Source organism: Catharus ustulatus, chromosome 11 (genome assembly GCF_009819885.2).
Source record: "Catharus ustulatus isolate bCatUst1 chromosome 11, bCatUst1.pri.v2, whole genome shotgun sequence".
NCBI lineage: Eukaryota > Metazoa > Chordata > Aves > Passeriformes > Turdidae > Catharus > Catharus ustulatus.
This window is the reverse complement of record NC_046231.1, coordinates 5,555,458-5,570,841: the sequence shown is the minus strand read 5'-3', so window position 1 is coordinate 5,570,841 and position 15,384 is coordinate 5,555,458. Positions and strand designations below refer to the sequence as shown.

The window sequence follows — 15,384 nt, the reverse complement described above, 5'->3', positions numbered from 1 at the left end:
AAGTTCTTCACTGAATTTTCTTTTCAAAGAATGCAGTTAAAACAGAATTCTTCTTTGATTGCAAAGCACCCATCTTAGTAAGGCTGAATTGCTTTAGAGTTACATTTAAATGACGAGAAAAGCTGTTTACTGTGTGACATTTTTGATATTTAAAATATAATTTCCTTTCTCTTCCCCTACTTTGTAGAAAATTCTTAATCTTGAATCAGATGAGCATATATTCAAATTCCTGAAAGCAAAATTTGGATTTGGAGCAACAAGGTATGATTTAACTGCAGTTTTACTTTTTTGTTTGACTTCTTTAATTTAAGTCTTTGGGTTATTTTTATTTCAGATGTGTGCAATAAATCACAATTTTATCTCATGTTTATGTCATACTTGCCCTAAGAATAATCTGCACAACTGTGGCTTCATAATTTCTTAGGATAAAACAAAACTTTGATCCTTTTTGTCATCAAGTTAGGAAATTTGTGATGGACAAAGACGTTTATTTTTTTTTTTAGAGATTTTGATGCTAACCTGTATCTTTGTGAAGAAGCCTTTGGTTTACTACCTTTAAACACTTTTTCAAGACTCTCCAGTACATTACTTTTCTACATCTATGGATTTGTTCTCTTCCTTCTGACAGTAGCAGCTGTAATTGTTGCCTTTCGGAACCTCAGGTAAATAGTTTTAAGATAATTCACATTCTTATCAATTTTTTTCAGCTGGCTGAGGAACTGACAGGTGAACACAGCAGCAAATACAGGATTGCTTTGCACAGCTGCTGAGGAGTGGGGTGTATGATAAGAGAAATCAGGCAGGATAAGTAACTTCCTATTGAAACTAAAAATGTAAACAAAGGAGCATTCTTCCCTGGATTCAGTGAAGCTCTTTGCTGTTGAAGTACTGCAGTATGTGTAATGTTGCTTGGGTGTTTTGGGATGAGGGAAAGCAGGGAAAGGATGTCTTTATATAAAACAATGTTAGTTTCTTCAGTTCATCCCATTTTCCCTGTGCAAAGCACCCCAAAGCACAGATTTCCCAGGTGTTATCCTCACTGCCCAGAAATGAGCTGGAATAGTCTGTGCTGAACTTCGTGATCTCTGTGAAGGAGCAGGAGCTGTAACTGTGCATCACTGCTGGCAGTTCCCAGAGCTAATCTGTGGAATTCTGAGGTGACAGAATTACTAAAAAAAAAGGTTCATTCTAGAGTTCTCAATTTCACGTGTACAACTCAGGCAGAAGGTAGAAAGGGATCACATAAAACTTGATTAAGCAAAAATTCAAGGGCTGTCACCTGACTAGTGTCACTATGATAGATTTTAGGGAAGACTGGATAAAAAGGAGAGAGAGCAAGAGAAAGGGAAAGTATCCAAGACATTCCAAAACTGTGTTAGGAGAATTATATATTCCAATAGTAATTGTCACATGTCAGTTATCTGTAAATAATTTTGGTACTTTTCAACCAGCCTCTTTAAAAACTTACTGCATCAGTAAATTTTAAAAAGAAATATTCTGTAACCCTTATTTTCTGCAACTCCAGATGTAATCCCAATCATGTCCCTAATTTTTAATGCATTTATCTCACTTAATCCCCTGTCCTGATAAAAATGGGAAGACCCCACACACTGAAGCAGCTTCTTTTTTGAGTTTTTTTTCTTTGAAGGGCCCTCCACATATTTTCACAAGGGTAGACACCTCAAGCAATAACCACCCCTTTCAGGGCTCACGTTACCTAACTCTGCTTCCAATCTGTGGCATCAGGTAGACCAGCACAACCCCACAAATCACAGCTAAATTCTTCACTCTCATCAAAAGCCCTCTGAACATGAGTAGCTGCTTCAAACAAGAAACCAAGCTTGCCTTGCTGTAAACAATTTTATCTCATTCTAATCCAGCTCATTTAAACCCATTGCATTTCCAGAAATCTGCACATGAAAAGAAATACCTGATGCTGCAACAAGTTGGTGGCATCAGGCTAAATTTTATCATAGATACAATAGAAGATTGTGGACTCATAACAGTGGTTGTTGTTTCTGGCCTCAGAAAGATTCGGTGCTTTATAAAATGCAGATAATTATACGAAATATCTTACAGAGCTTAATATAGCACTGTTTTTTTTTCTTCAATTAGTGGCTCAAATCAAGTCCAGTTAAAGGAAAAAATGGATGAGTACACTGTGACACTGAAGCCTGATGCTGCCTACAGCTTAGTTCACACAGTTCTTTTTGGATGTCTGGCATTAAGCACAATGAGGTATATTTTTTTGATTTTGCTAAGGGCTTGTTTAGATGATTGAGTGTATTTTTGTAAGAGCGTAAAATATGTTGACCACAAACCGATAGGATCGTGAACCTTCTTTCTCTCCTTGGTGTGTTTCTACTTGAAATTTCCCAAAATTCTGCCATAAAGAATAAAAGTTTGGGAACAGAGATATTCTGAAGAGCGTGTAGCTAAGTGCAATGTCAGTCCTGTAATCAGTTATTTCAGAGGCCTAAAAGTCCAAGGAAACTGTGTTCAGAATTTCTCTAGATATAAGCTGCTCTCACAAGCAGCTTTGCAGAGCTCCAAATGATGACAAAAGCTTGTGTTCTTCCAGGATGAAGTACCTCTGGACATCCCACATGTGTGTATTTGCATCCTTTGGCCTGTGCAGTACAGAGGTTTGGAAACTCATCCTCAAGTGTCTCCATCTCTACACATCCCAGAGGGTGAGCACTGTAGTCACAGCATCTCATGCACTGGGTTTTGGACTGTATCTAAACCAAGTCAAGGCTCAGGGCTGAATATTGTTTGTACTTCTCTCAAACCAGGTATCTCTGCTGTACGTTTGTATACATTTGGTAAGGAAAATGATTTTCTGGTGGCTTCTATATTAAACAATTCCACTGGAGTACACTAGATGGCAATATAGATGTGGCTATGAAAAATAACCACAGTTTTACTTTAAAAGTCTCCATATTAAGAAATCATCAGCAGTCTGAAAGACCTTTGCAGTCAATTATATTGAATGACAATGTTTTCCACCATGTATAATATAGATTTAAAGGTATAAATCCATCTTCTGTGATGGGTCTGTAATTAGGGTTTTACTTGACAATAAAATCAGAATATAGGCTTAAAATTCAATCTCTTAAATTCCACTACATGTTAAATATTTCAGATATCAATTAAGACTAAAATTAAGTCTATTAAATGTATCATCAAAATAACCAATTTATTTTCATTTTCTCATAGACACAAGTAATTAAGTATTCTATACCAATAATTACATTACTCTACATTTCATTTAAGGTAAGAATTTTTTTTCTTAATGTTTTAGCATTTTTTAGTTGCATGAAATTTTTCCTTTCTCCTAGAAGGGTGTTGTCTTATTAGTAACTAATACTTTCAGTAACTACTGTGAGAATTGTAACTGAATTTTAAAAATGAGGATAGCTGTGCCTATTAAATTGTCTGTGGGCTTATTTGATCCAAAGTAGTTGTTCGTAGATACAAATGTTTATCTGGTTGTATGTGTAAGTAACAGGTGTTATTTAAATGCAGAATTTTATGGAAATGGGAGCTGTCTCTTTTGGTATTAACTAAGTTGTGGATAATATGCAGATTGTCACACGGTGTAACGATTTATTGTAGGAGCAGAAATAATCATAATCTCTACTGCTATGCTTCATCTGATATGTTTTAAAGTACTGAATTATTAAATGGTCAAGTACCTGGTTTGTCTTCTGTCTGTTCCAGAAACAGAATATTATTATTGTCAAGCACTTTAATGTAAATGCATAAAACATACCTAAATCAATAACATGTACAAGATTATCAGTCTGTCATGACAGTGAGATTTAGAACACTGATTTAATGGGCAAACCATCCTTTTAATCTTTTAAAAGACAAAAAAATTCAGAGTCTGCTTTGATGGAGAAGTTGTTTTTGCAATTACGAGTCTGAGATGAAAATACATCTGTTAAATAATTCCCTTCAGAAGATTAATTTCATTGATACAGTTCAAAAGGCAGTAGTGAAGCAGTTAAGAAAGGTGCCAAAATAGTTCACTCCAGTGTTGTGTTCCCTCCTCTAAAGCTGAAACAAAAAGTAAAAAAATACTGTTTTCCACTTAAAATGTCTTCTGTTCTGTTAGAGGACTTTTTTGGTCCACTGATGTGACGGTTAGGAAGTCATTTACCATTTTCATCATCTCTGAACATGGCACAAACAATGCCATTTCTTTTGATATGGGGGATACCAAGAGCATGCCATTCTGGTAGCGTAATGTGACAGATCACTAGGAATAATTTTCCTCCCACTCTTCACAAGCAGATGTAAAGTTCCTAAATCCTGTCAGATTCAATTCTGAAATCAACAGAAACTACGGATTACATGGGCTTTAGAACAGTCATTAGTGGTGCTCAGTCTGCCTGAAAAGTGTCATTTTTGTGTTCCTTCTAAATAGAGGAAATATTTTTATTGACTTTATAAAGACTATTTTTCAAATGTCTCAGTAGGAATGAGAAATTCATCACCTCTCAGTGGTTTTTTGTCCTGAGTTCTTGCAGTTGAGCTAGCAGAAGAGTGGATCTCTTTGTGGGTCTTTTCTGCAAAGCTAAAGGAGTTGTTGAGAAGCCTGAGGGAATCACAAAATATTCTGAGCTGGAAGGGACCCACAAGGCTCTTGTCCCAGGTGCCCTGGCAGTGGGCAGACAAGAATTCTTACAGAGAGATCCAAAAAGTACCCATTGCTTCTGTGACAATGTGGTTTTATATTCTCTCTCTAATACTGTGTAAACAGACAGTAGAAGGAGATTTTTGGAACCGAGAGTTACTTATCTTTCTCTTTTCCAGACAAGAATTTATCTGTTCAGTCAGTGACTGCTCAGATTGCAGGGGCACTCTTTCTGTATACCACAAAGTTAACTGGCTGTCAGGACTGGTTTTCTTGAATTTGTAGGAGAGCAGTTTGCTGTTTCATTATCTGTTAGATTTGTCAGAAGAACTATTCTTCAGTGCAGTTCCTCAAAATAGGACTTTTATGGGATTATTAACTTAATCCAGAATAAGCTAATGAAAGCCTCTTTTGAGGCATGTGGTTACTACAGCCCCAAATACATCATTTGAACAATAACTTATTGACATGCAGATGCAGCTACGGTTCTGGCTTTCGCATTTCAGGTACAGGATGTTTTGAGACCTATAAGACATCTGTATTCCTGTTTACATGTGTTCTTCATTATTGCAGTGAAAACATCTTTCAGATAAAGTGAAAATGCTGAAGTAGTTCCATGCCTACTTTAGCTGTGCTGCTGAAAACACAACACAGGCATAAAGCAGAACCAAGTAGAATCTGTTTTACTTCTTACACTTTGTAGATAGATTTCACCTTTATCTGTGTTCATTTATTTTAACTTCAGGGTAATGCTCATCAATTTGCAATTGGTGGTACTTAAGGTGAGCTCTTGAGCTTGAGCATTCTAATTCCAAGGATTGCCAAATTATCTTGATTTCTCTTTAACACTAAACTCTCTATTCCTATTATCTCTCCAGCTGCATTTTTATCTTCATCATGGCCAAGTTGTTTTGTTCCAAACATGGACATTTATTGCTGCACATATTGCAACATATACCCATGGTCTGAGCAGTCTGTGGCTGTATTGAACAGCTTCAGTTCAGGGCTAACTTAAGCCACTTGGTGACTGATTTCTTTTCCTGGAGGCTTTGACCCCAGAGACAAGCACTGTTACAAGTTGGAAACCTCTTTCACATTTCCCTCACTCTTCTGAGCAGTTTGTTACATCCCTGATGTGCTCCATCTGTTCTTTTTCTCCTCTCCTGGTGTTGCCAGACTTTTTCTCCATCTGACATATATACTTGGTTTACAAGATAAAGTTCTGTCAGTGTTACTGGTCCATATTCCCATATGCTTTACTTTCTATTTGTCATTCTCTTGTATTTGGAACTCCTGAAGTACCTTAGTTTTCTCTCGGTTTTACTAATCGAATGTAGTGCTACCTGGAAATGTTTCAATTCAGTAATAGCAAGCCCCATGACCAGAATTTTCCTCCTGTGGAAACTGCTTGTACTCACTTAAAAGTTGCAGTACTGTGACTTCAAAAACCTTCACAGAGTGAATGCCATGGAATAGTCCCAGCACTGAGCAGGGAGCTGTGCCTCTGGTTTCTTAAGAGGTTGTAGGGCAGGGTGCACTGACTGAAAAGCAAAGCAGAGCCCATTCCTTCTGCTTCCACCTCGAAGGACTCCAAGCTCTCAGAATGTGTAGAGGAAATTTTGATTCATTATGAGACTCCACAATCTCCTTTCACAACAGCTGAATCTACTGATCTCTGGGAGAGCTTCTGAAGAGCAGAAATACCTCTGTTATACTGCTGTACTTCCCAAAGCTTCCCCAGAGTTGTGATGCTGCCATGGCTCCACCTGGGAGATGCCAGGAATACTTGAACAAGTGTTTTTAGCAAGCAGTTACACTAGTGAGAATCTTAATTGGCCCAGTCATACCTCCTGCCCCCAGTCCTGCCATGTAATTACACTTTTAGTGAAGGAATGCCTGTGTTTACTAAGGGGCTCAGCAGCACCACATTCAAAGTTCTTCTGAGCTCTTGCATGAGCATTATATAAATGTGATGATTAATGACTTTTTAGATTATCAAGTGGGTTTTCGTAGACTTTTTCATGTAGCATTTCAGTTTTTCAAACCAGCAGTCCTTATTATCTGAAGAAAGCAGTTTTGGAATAAGTTTCACCCTAACATCCTCTCAAGACTGATGCACAGCAGTCTGTCATTAGTATTGCCATCATCTTCTTCAATTGCTCCCTTCTGCCCTGGAATATTCCCTGGCTTAAACAATAAGCCCTTAAATGAATCATTGTTCTCTTTGCTTTTTGGACGGGAGGGCTAAGCTTTTCAGAATCAGTTTCAGTCCTTTTTTCTCTGCTCCAGATTTGATTTATGTATTCTTTGTCTGTAATAAATTTTGAAATGGTTTCCCTTGATGGTCTGTTGGTTGTTGTCATTCTGTCACATTTTTATTTTTGCCTTGAGTGGCTCTCTTTTAATTCAAACTTCTGAAATACCATTAATAGCATCTGCAGTACATCTAATAATCTTTACTTCTGATACAAATTTCCTGTCTTTTTAAATTTAGTTTTGTATTTCCTTTCCAAAGTTAATGTTAATTCCTGGGGCCTTTCCTTCTCTTGATGTCATTGACAATGGGCAGTTCTGGTCCTGCTGGTCATCTAGCAGGAGCTGCAGATCTCAGACTCTGAAACTGTGTGTTCATCCTGCAGTGAGAGCCACCTCTCCTTCCTGGGAGGGGATAGATACACTTGTGCCTTGCAATTTACCCATGAGCTCAACAAGATTATTTGCCAGCTAAGAGGAAATAGTACATGTCAGCATCCAGAACTTGTTTTGTTCATTCTGTCTTCATGTTGTTCTATTTTGTTTCCATTTTAGTTCTGGCCAGGAATAATGGATGAGCTATCAGAGCTGAGAGAATTCTATGACCCAGACACTGTGGAGCTGATGAACTGGATTAAGTAAGAGGATTTTTTCTCTATTTCAGTTAAATGCTATTTGTGTAGATCTAATGTTCTTAGTTATAGTGTTCTCCTTATTTGTCACAGCTCAGCAGTGAACTCTGGTGACCCATGAGGATAGTTAGGGTGAGTGGGTTATCAGGAGGTTGGGTATGAGCAGCTGTGGAGAGCAGCTCCATGCTCGGGTTCAGTATCACTGCTGTGTTCCATGTGCATCAGGGAGCCAGCTGATCCCTTTGCTCCCATAAGGAAACATTTTTCCCAGTCAAAAGAGGTAAATTTGGAGGTGTCAAGCTTCTCTTATCATATTATAACTACTTCTTTACATTAATAGACCACTGTAGGGAAATAATTTTATGTCACTCCTCCCCCTCCCCAACCCAATGTCCTTCTCAACTCTATAATGTTAAAAGATTGGATGCAGTGCTGGAAAATTTGTACTCTGCAGTCTGTTTGTTAAACTTTAATACAATCTAGGTTGTTTCTGCTTGTTAGAATTAAACCCAGCATGTGTTCCTGTTCCAAACTGCAAGCAAAATATTTTTTATTGAACTTGTCACACCTAAGCACAGGTGCAGTCTTTCAGGAGCATGAGTTAATCATTCCAACCCCACCTCACCACTTCTGCTTTCTCACAAAGCATAGGTTGGTATTTTTTAGTTGCAAACAGTTTGGAATACTGCATGTAGAAGATGCTGAGAAAAAAGGCCAGGTAGGATGTTCTCTGGAGGGCTGTGAACTGAAGGGGTAGGTTCTCTATCAACAGAGAGTTACCACTAAAAGCTTTCAGGTTAAATTTCTGAAAGGGAGATTCCCGGGACTTGTATTATTTGCAACTCCAGCAATGATTTTAGAAAAAAAAAATTGGTTTTATGTTATGGAGGAAAACATTTTGAAAGTAAATCTGAATATACACGTTAAATATTGAACTCTCTGAAGTACTTCCTTGGAGTGTTTCCTTCATATGCAATGAACTTCAGTGAAACCAGTCACCCAGCCTGTTCTCCCCATAGCAACATATTTACACTCCATAATGTTGTATTTCTTTAATCCATAAACTAGAAGGAGTAATTTAGAAGTAAAATATATTACAAACCTTCACTGACTTATTTTGAAAGCAGGCCATGATTTTTTCCATCATTTAGAATATTTGCAGCCTTATTGACATGTTTTTGTGACTAATGTTTACCAGCCAGTTCCATTTAGCACTACTGTTTTATTAAAAGATGGGAAATGTCTGATAGTTCAGGTCTCCTGTGTGCAGTATTATAGAGTTATATATAGATTTGTACATAAAATATGCATGTGGAGTTATTCGCAGCCATGAACTGGATTTGACTGGCTCCAATGAGAATAATTTTTCATGTGTTCTTAGTGCTGAGAATGCTAAACTGTTGCTTGTCATCTCTTCATTCCATGTCATGACAGACAGAGTTCTTTTTTTACTTAGAATTTATTGTATTTAGAAATATTATTCCTATGAAGAAGAGTTAATTATCTATGCTTTAAACACCAGTCAACAAAATTTATGGTAAGTTTCTCAGAGTGGGACAGATTTTCTTAAGTTTGATGTGTAAGAGAACACTTTTACTGTACTAACACTTGATAGTTGTGTTGTAGTTAATGACCTGTCAAGGCTGGTGTCAGGAACTAATCATTCATTATTAAAACTCAGTATGAAAAGCTCTAATTTATCATGTATAGCAGTGAATTAGGAATAACTCATCTGTCTTGCAATCTCTTCACAACAAGAAAACCCTTCTGTCCGCTTAGCTTTAAATGCATATTAACTTGTCCAAATATGCAATCTGAATAATGGCCAACTATTAGTCTGTCCCCTGTGAAGTGTCTGCAGATGCATTTCTTACTCTTCCCACTAAAATTGCCATAGCATTTTCAGGAAGATCTACTGGTTTGTATCCGTACAATTGCAGAGCACAATTTTTTACATAATGATCTTGCATATCCTAGTACCCTGCTTTTTTCCTACCCACAATCTCATTTTCTTAGCTTTTTTCCAAAAAAAAAGTCAAGAATCCAATGCTCCAAGGATAGTTCACAGCTCTGTTCCGAGCTGGGAGGTACATTAAAATTCTTAGTTTTGGTCTTTCTCCCTAAGACAACAGGAACAACATGCTCATTTGTGAGATGGGGAAGAATATCAGTAGAATGAGCAAATCAATAGCGTGAACTTCCCTACTCTGTTTACTCCTGGTAAGTGTTAAAGAAGCAATGTCTTCTGCCTTTAAAGGGGAAATCTGTCTACAGTTGTGGAATATTTCAATAGCAGTTACCAAAACTCACAGAAGAAATTCTTAGAAATCTTGGCCAACAGCCAAAACAATGGAAAAGTTAACTGAGACTGAGATTCAGCAGAGCATTTTTAGATGTCAGCTGTACCTGAACCAGGTGTGGGGAGAAGCAGGCAAATTTGTATATTAGTGGAAACCCCACAAATTTCCAAAAAGCTCCTAAGGTTATGCAAATGAAACGCTCATGGTATTTCAATGATGATTCTTTCCTTTAGTAATTTATAATAAATTATACTAATTTATATTAATGGCTATATTTTAATTTCAAGACAGATTTAAAGTTTATTACTTACATTCCTGATTTTCAAGGGTAGTCACACTGAAATCAACACATGTTCCAGACTTTAAAGGCAATATTACACTTTTTTTTAAAAATTCTTGTTCGTAAATTCTTGGGCCTTTGTTGGACAGACATGAGTAAATCTCAGGCATGAACTTGAGAGTGTCTGAGAAGTAGGTTTATACCATATGTGTAGGTGCACTCCTTTATGTGAGAGTAATCTGCATGCATAAAAGTGAAGCTGGGACTCAAAAATATGCATTTGTTGCTCTTTCTTTGTGGCTGTCGTTTTCTATTTTTGCAATTTTCAGTCTTTGCAAACCAGAGGGAAAAAAAAGAACCATGACAGTGTGACTGAATATGCTTTACTGCCTATCATCTGCAGCTAAATCTGTGATATTTTAATATTGCATTCTGCAAATAAAAAGGTATTATTTTAAAGAAAAAGAAAAATCTATCATGGCATATTCCTCAGAATCTCCTTTTCTCAAATCCTTTCTCTTTGTTGATTCATACCATACTCAGGCACTAGTAAAGGAATAATCTGAGACTTGTCAGATTTTATGGCCTTGAAAGCCAAGTACAGGGTTCAACGCTGGAGGACTTCTACTAGAAATAGCCATTTTATGTCTAATGATGTAACCTGTAATTGCAATGGCAGTTTCTTCCTTAGTGCTTCCTAAAACCAACTCACAATAATTCTTTAGCAGTTTAAGAGGAAGAATTACTACCACTTTCAGAGTCTGTGCAAGTACTTCCTGTAAAACCCTTTTATTTTTAATGAGTTATTCTTTAGTATTTATATAATTCTCTAAATTCTGAAGTGTAAGGTAAAGAAAAGGTTCCTACACTGTAATATAGTGCTTAGTTTACCCATTAACTTAGCTGTAATTAACTTGTTGAAAGCTTAGAGCTTCAAAAATAAATGAGATTATTTGTTCAAAATGCCATCAGGTCTGCTTGGAATGGCATTTAAATTATATAATGTAAATCAGTTTGACCTGTAAGTCCTTGTCATTATTTAGTGACATTTCCTAGAGAATAAATTGTTTGCAGGTTGGGCAATGTGGTATGGAGCTTGGCAGAGAGCTATAAAAACAAATTATCCTTTCATTTTATACATCATTTGCTCAGACAGTTGTAAAAATTGCTTGGTTTTTGTGTAATAGAGAAGTGTCATTCAGGGGTTTGCAGCAGAGGAGGTGCCCTGGCTGCAGAGCCCTGCAGGTAGTGCCTGCCTCAGGCAGGGCATGGGCAGGCGCATCCCTGGGATGCAGGAACCATACTGGCCCTGGGAATGCTCCTCAGCACTGCTGTGTCCCCAGAACTCAGCAGTGGCACCCCCAAGAGCTCTTGGGGAGGGAATTGGAGAGGGCAGACACTGCCTGTGGCTTTGTGTCATCTCCCAGCTTTCTGCCCAGGACTCTGAAATCCAGCACTTGTGCTCTTGGCACTGCCAGTGCAGCACAGGGAAAAAGGGCTTCCAGTAGCTCCTGCTGATCTAGGAACATCTGAGCTGGCCAGTAAAACATGAACAGTGATGTGTCTGAAGGAGTATCATTTCCTAGGACTTCAAACCTGTAAATCTCAGGGAAACATCTGCCTTTACCTCGAACACCAGATTTTAAACTCAACCCCAGACCAAAGCACTTAAGGCAGTTATCTGAAAAGCAAGCAAGAATCACTAGATGGTCTTCAAAGGACAGGGAGAGCAGGAAGTGCTGGCAAAACTTTTTCCATCTGGTAAAGAATGCAGCTCAGCTGTATTTCACCCCTTCTGGGCAGGAGTGAATGCTTTTGGAAAAGGGAGAAATGGAACCCTGAATCTTCTCCATGATCCATTTTCTGAGGGGAGATTCACTGGGAGCTGCAGCTCCAGTCTCTGCTCCCTGTGACCAGAGCAGAGTTAGGATGGCTCTCAGAGAAAGGTTCTGCTCCCCCAGAGGGTGCTGGCACTGCCCAGGCTCCCCAGGAATGGTCCCGGCCCCGAGGGTGCCAGAGCTCCAGGAGCGTTGGGACAGCGCTGCCAGGGATGCACAGGGGGATTGTTAGGTGGTCTGCAGGGACAGGGGTTGGACTGGATGAGCCCTGTGGCTACCTTCCAATTCAGTGTATTATCTCAGTCTACATTTTTCACAAGCATTTTTACCAGTACGTTATTGATAAAGGGCACTATCACCCTTTAGCTTTCTTTTCAGAGAAAAGAGCCTGCAGGCTGGTTTGGCTCTTGTTTGTTTGCTTTTTTCTCCTGGTTTTGCCTTTGGTACTTGTTGGGAGGGGCTGTGTGAGTGGGTTTAAGAAAGTTTGAGTCTGCTACAGAGCCCATTATAATGCAAATCTCCAATCAGAAGAGCTGGCCTTGGGAAGGCCAGTCAGGTTTTAAAATTTTAACTAATCTTGAACAAGCACAGAAGTGTACTTGTCACATTACAAGTTTCCTGGCCCAGGCAGCAAACACAAACATGCTGAAGATGCTTTAAGAATCATCATTTTTATTTGGGTGTCTAAGCCCTCCCCATTCCCTCAGTGAGTCCAGCCCATGTCTTTTGCAGCTTCATCCTACAGACTTGTGCTTTCGCACAGCTCCAGGGATGAGTCCTGGCTGACAGCCTGTCAGGGCCATCCCATTTGCATAGTATTAAATTCTAACAGCAATTAATTTCTTTTAATGGAACATGTACTTCAGGACACTTGTGGCTTTGAATATTTTAAGTAATAAATAATTTCTTAAGAGATTAAATATTTTCAGACTTTAAAATGAAACTGGTCTTATAATGTGCTGAAGGACTAGTCTATCAGTGAAGTTAAACTGGTCTATTAAAAATACTATCTCTGGCTTCCTAGATGAGATTAATGTACCAGTGCAAGATTTTTTAGGAAGAGTTTGTAATTATTAATAAGGATAATCTCTTGAAAGGCAATAGTAAAATTTAATACTTGTCTCTCAACATTTTCAAGCTGATCATGGCGCTTAAAGATGACTGTAGCTGCAGTTTCCAAAGGCTCCCTGAAGTGCACCTCAACCTCAAAGTGTCACAGTTACTGGAGTACTTCAGTGCATGCATGAGGATATTAGGCACCTATTGACATTCTAATTTCATTTTAGTTGATTTAATTTGTGCTGCTTTCTGCTGGTTTAACCTTCACAGACCCTTCCGTGGTTATGTGCCTACTAAGCACTAGAAAACACTACAGCATACTAGGCCAGTTTCAATTAGCCTGATGATAGGAGTGTCCATTGCCTGGAATTTTTACTCTTTCTTTTTGCTCTGCCCTTCTGTTGCGTCTTTGCAAATATTTGAGATTGTAAACTTGTTGGGAAGAAGGTGAGCAAAGATAATTTTTTCATTATTGCTATTTGAGTGATCCTGAGATACCAGGACTGCTATTTGGAATTTCAAAGGTTACAGAAACAATAAGTGACAGCATTATTTTGGCATCTTCTGCATCCCCCTGCCCCAGCTTTTTGCAACTGGGGTGTCTTTTTTCATCATTTCTCTCCCACAGTTGTCAGAATAGGAAGATTAAAGTCTTATGGAACAAAGTTTTCATTCCAAGTGAATGGTGATTGCCAGGACAGGAATAGAAAGTTTTACCATTCATATTAAATAATTCATTTTATATAAATTATATAAATTTATATATATCAGACACAAACCTAAGTCACAATAAGTTTCTTGAAATATTAAAATAATTAGAATATAGAAACCTAAAAATATTCAGAGGCTTTATCAACCTGAGAAATATATGAAATACATATATGAAATTGTCAGGATCATGTTTTCCTTAGATTCCTCAAAGTACTTAGTAAATTTTTTATTTGCAGTTGAGTATTATCATAGTTTATCCACTTGGCATTTGAAGAAAACACAGTTGCTTGAACAGTTTGCTCCCTGAATAGAAGAGAAGCAGAAAAATACTTTTGCCAGTCTTTTTTTTCCTTCTGATCTGTCACAAGCATTGCAAAAATACCCCTGCAGAGACTTCCTCAGACTTATCAACATTTGTTTAGGTCAAACACTCCAAACACAGCAGTGTTTGCTGGGAGCATGCAGCTGTTGGCAGGAGTCAAACTGTGCACTGGACGGACCTTAACCAACCATCCCCACTATGAGGATAAGAATCTGAGAGAGAGAACAAAGCAGGTAAAAGATTTCTGATTTTTTAAAATAATCCTTGCCTATATCACCGACTCCACTCGAGAAAACAGTAGTGTCCTAATGGCACACTGCAAAAGGCATCTCATGCTTTACTCATGGAGCAGCTCATTATCAGGCACAGGCCCAGGATTTAGCTGCTTGGGCATCTCCTGACTCACTCCTGGCAGCTGGTGAGTGTCTGAGCAGCTCTGTACCTGGGTACCCAGTTAGTCCCAAGGGCACTGGTTTGGCTTACTGTGGCATCAGTAGATGCTTGTGCCCACTTGGGCTGTTAAACCCACATGGAGCATTCCCTGATAACTCCCTTCAGTTTCCAGAGCAGTACACAGCATTTGATACAGAAACCACCCTGAGAAACTGCACACTGAGCTGGGGAGACTGTTTTCACCTACCCTTTTCTGGACTTGATGCATTCTCAAAGCCTGACAGCACCATCCAGTGTTGTGTAGCCAGCAGCACCCTCACCGTAACACACACCTCCACACAGCCACTGAATAAAGCACTTCTAGATTGTTTCTATAATACTTAATTGACATGTTCTTTCTTTGGCTCAAGATAGAGGAGTCATGATAGAGCAAACAAACCAACAGTGAGTGGTGATGTGGTGTGTTGGAGCTCAGTTTCCTTGCTCTCCAGATTTACCAGATCTATGCCAAGCGCTCTCCCAGTGATGTGCACGGAATCCTGCGCTCCTTTGGCACGGACTACGTGATCCTGGAGGACAGCATTTGCTATGAGAGGAGGCACAGCAGGGGCTGCCGCCTGCGCGACCTGCTGGATGTAGCCAACGGCCATGTGAGTGCTACAGACAAGATGAAGGAACAAAATACATTTTGCTTGACGTCACTCTGAAACCCAGTTACTAAGATCTGAGGTAGCACAGCATAATTGCACTGTGGGAAGGAAAACCTACTGGAGCCTTTAGACATTCTCAAAATGGCCAAATTAACACTGCTTGCTTTTAAGGGTATTTGAGAATAAAAAAGTGGGAATTTCAGCTTGGGCAGAATAAGTAATCACTTCCAAACAAACTCCAGGTTAGGAGCACACAAGCAGAGTTCCCTCCCAGGTGTAAATCACTTTAGAGCTTCAGTTCCCT

The 15,384-nt window shown here is 38.8% G+C and overlaps 1 protein-coding gene across 3 annotated transcripts in view; it reads left to right on the top strand.

Moving 5' to 3' along the window:
• DPY19L3 (dpy-19 like C-mannosyltransferase 3) overlaps positions 1-15,384 on the top strand; it is a 35,242-nt gene that overhangs the window by 16,592 nt on the left and 3,266 nt on the right. The window contains exons 11-18 of one of the 3 annotated variants that reach the window (XR_004419057.2): positions 188-261; positions 504-662; positions 2,116-2,238; positions 2,582-2,693; positions 3,220-3,276; positions 7,451-7,533; positions 9,653-9,747; positions 14,138-14,225. Coding sequence is in view for 2 of the 3 variants with exons in the window: in XM_033069819.2 (XP_032925710.1) it covers positions 188-261; positions 504-662; positions 2,116-2,238; positions 2,582-2,693; positions 3,220-3,276; positions 7,451-7,533; positions 14,138-14,270; positions 14,922-15,080 (900 nt within the window). In the remaining variant the exon portion in view is untranslated. Of the gene's footprint in view, positions 1-187; positions 262-503; positions 663-2,115; positions 2,239-2,581; positions 2,694-3,219; positions 3,277-7,450; positions 7,534-7,620; positions 9,748-14,137; positions 14,271-14,921; positions 15,081-15,384 lie in introns of those variants that run through there. The other 2 variants (XM_033069819.2, XM_033069820.2) reach the window with 2 other exon arrangements.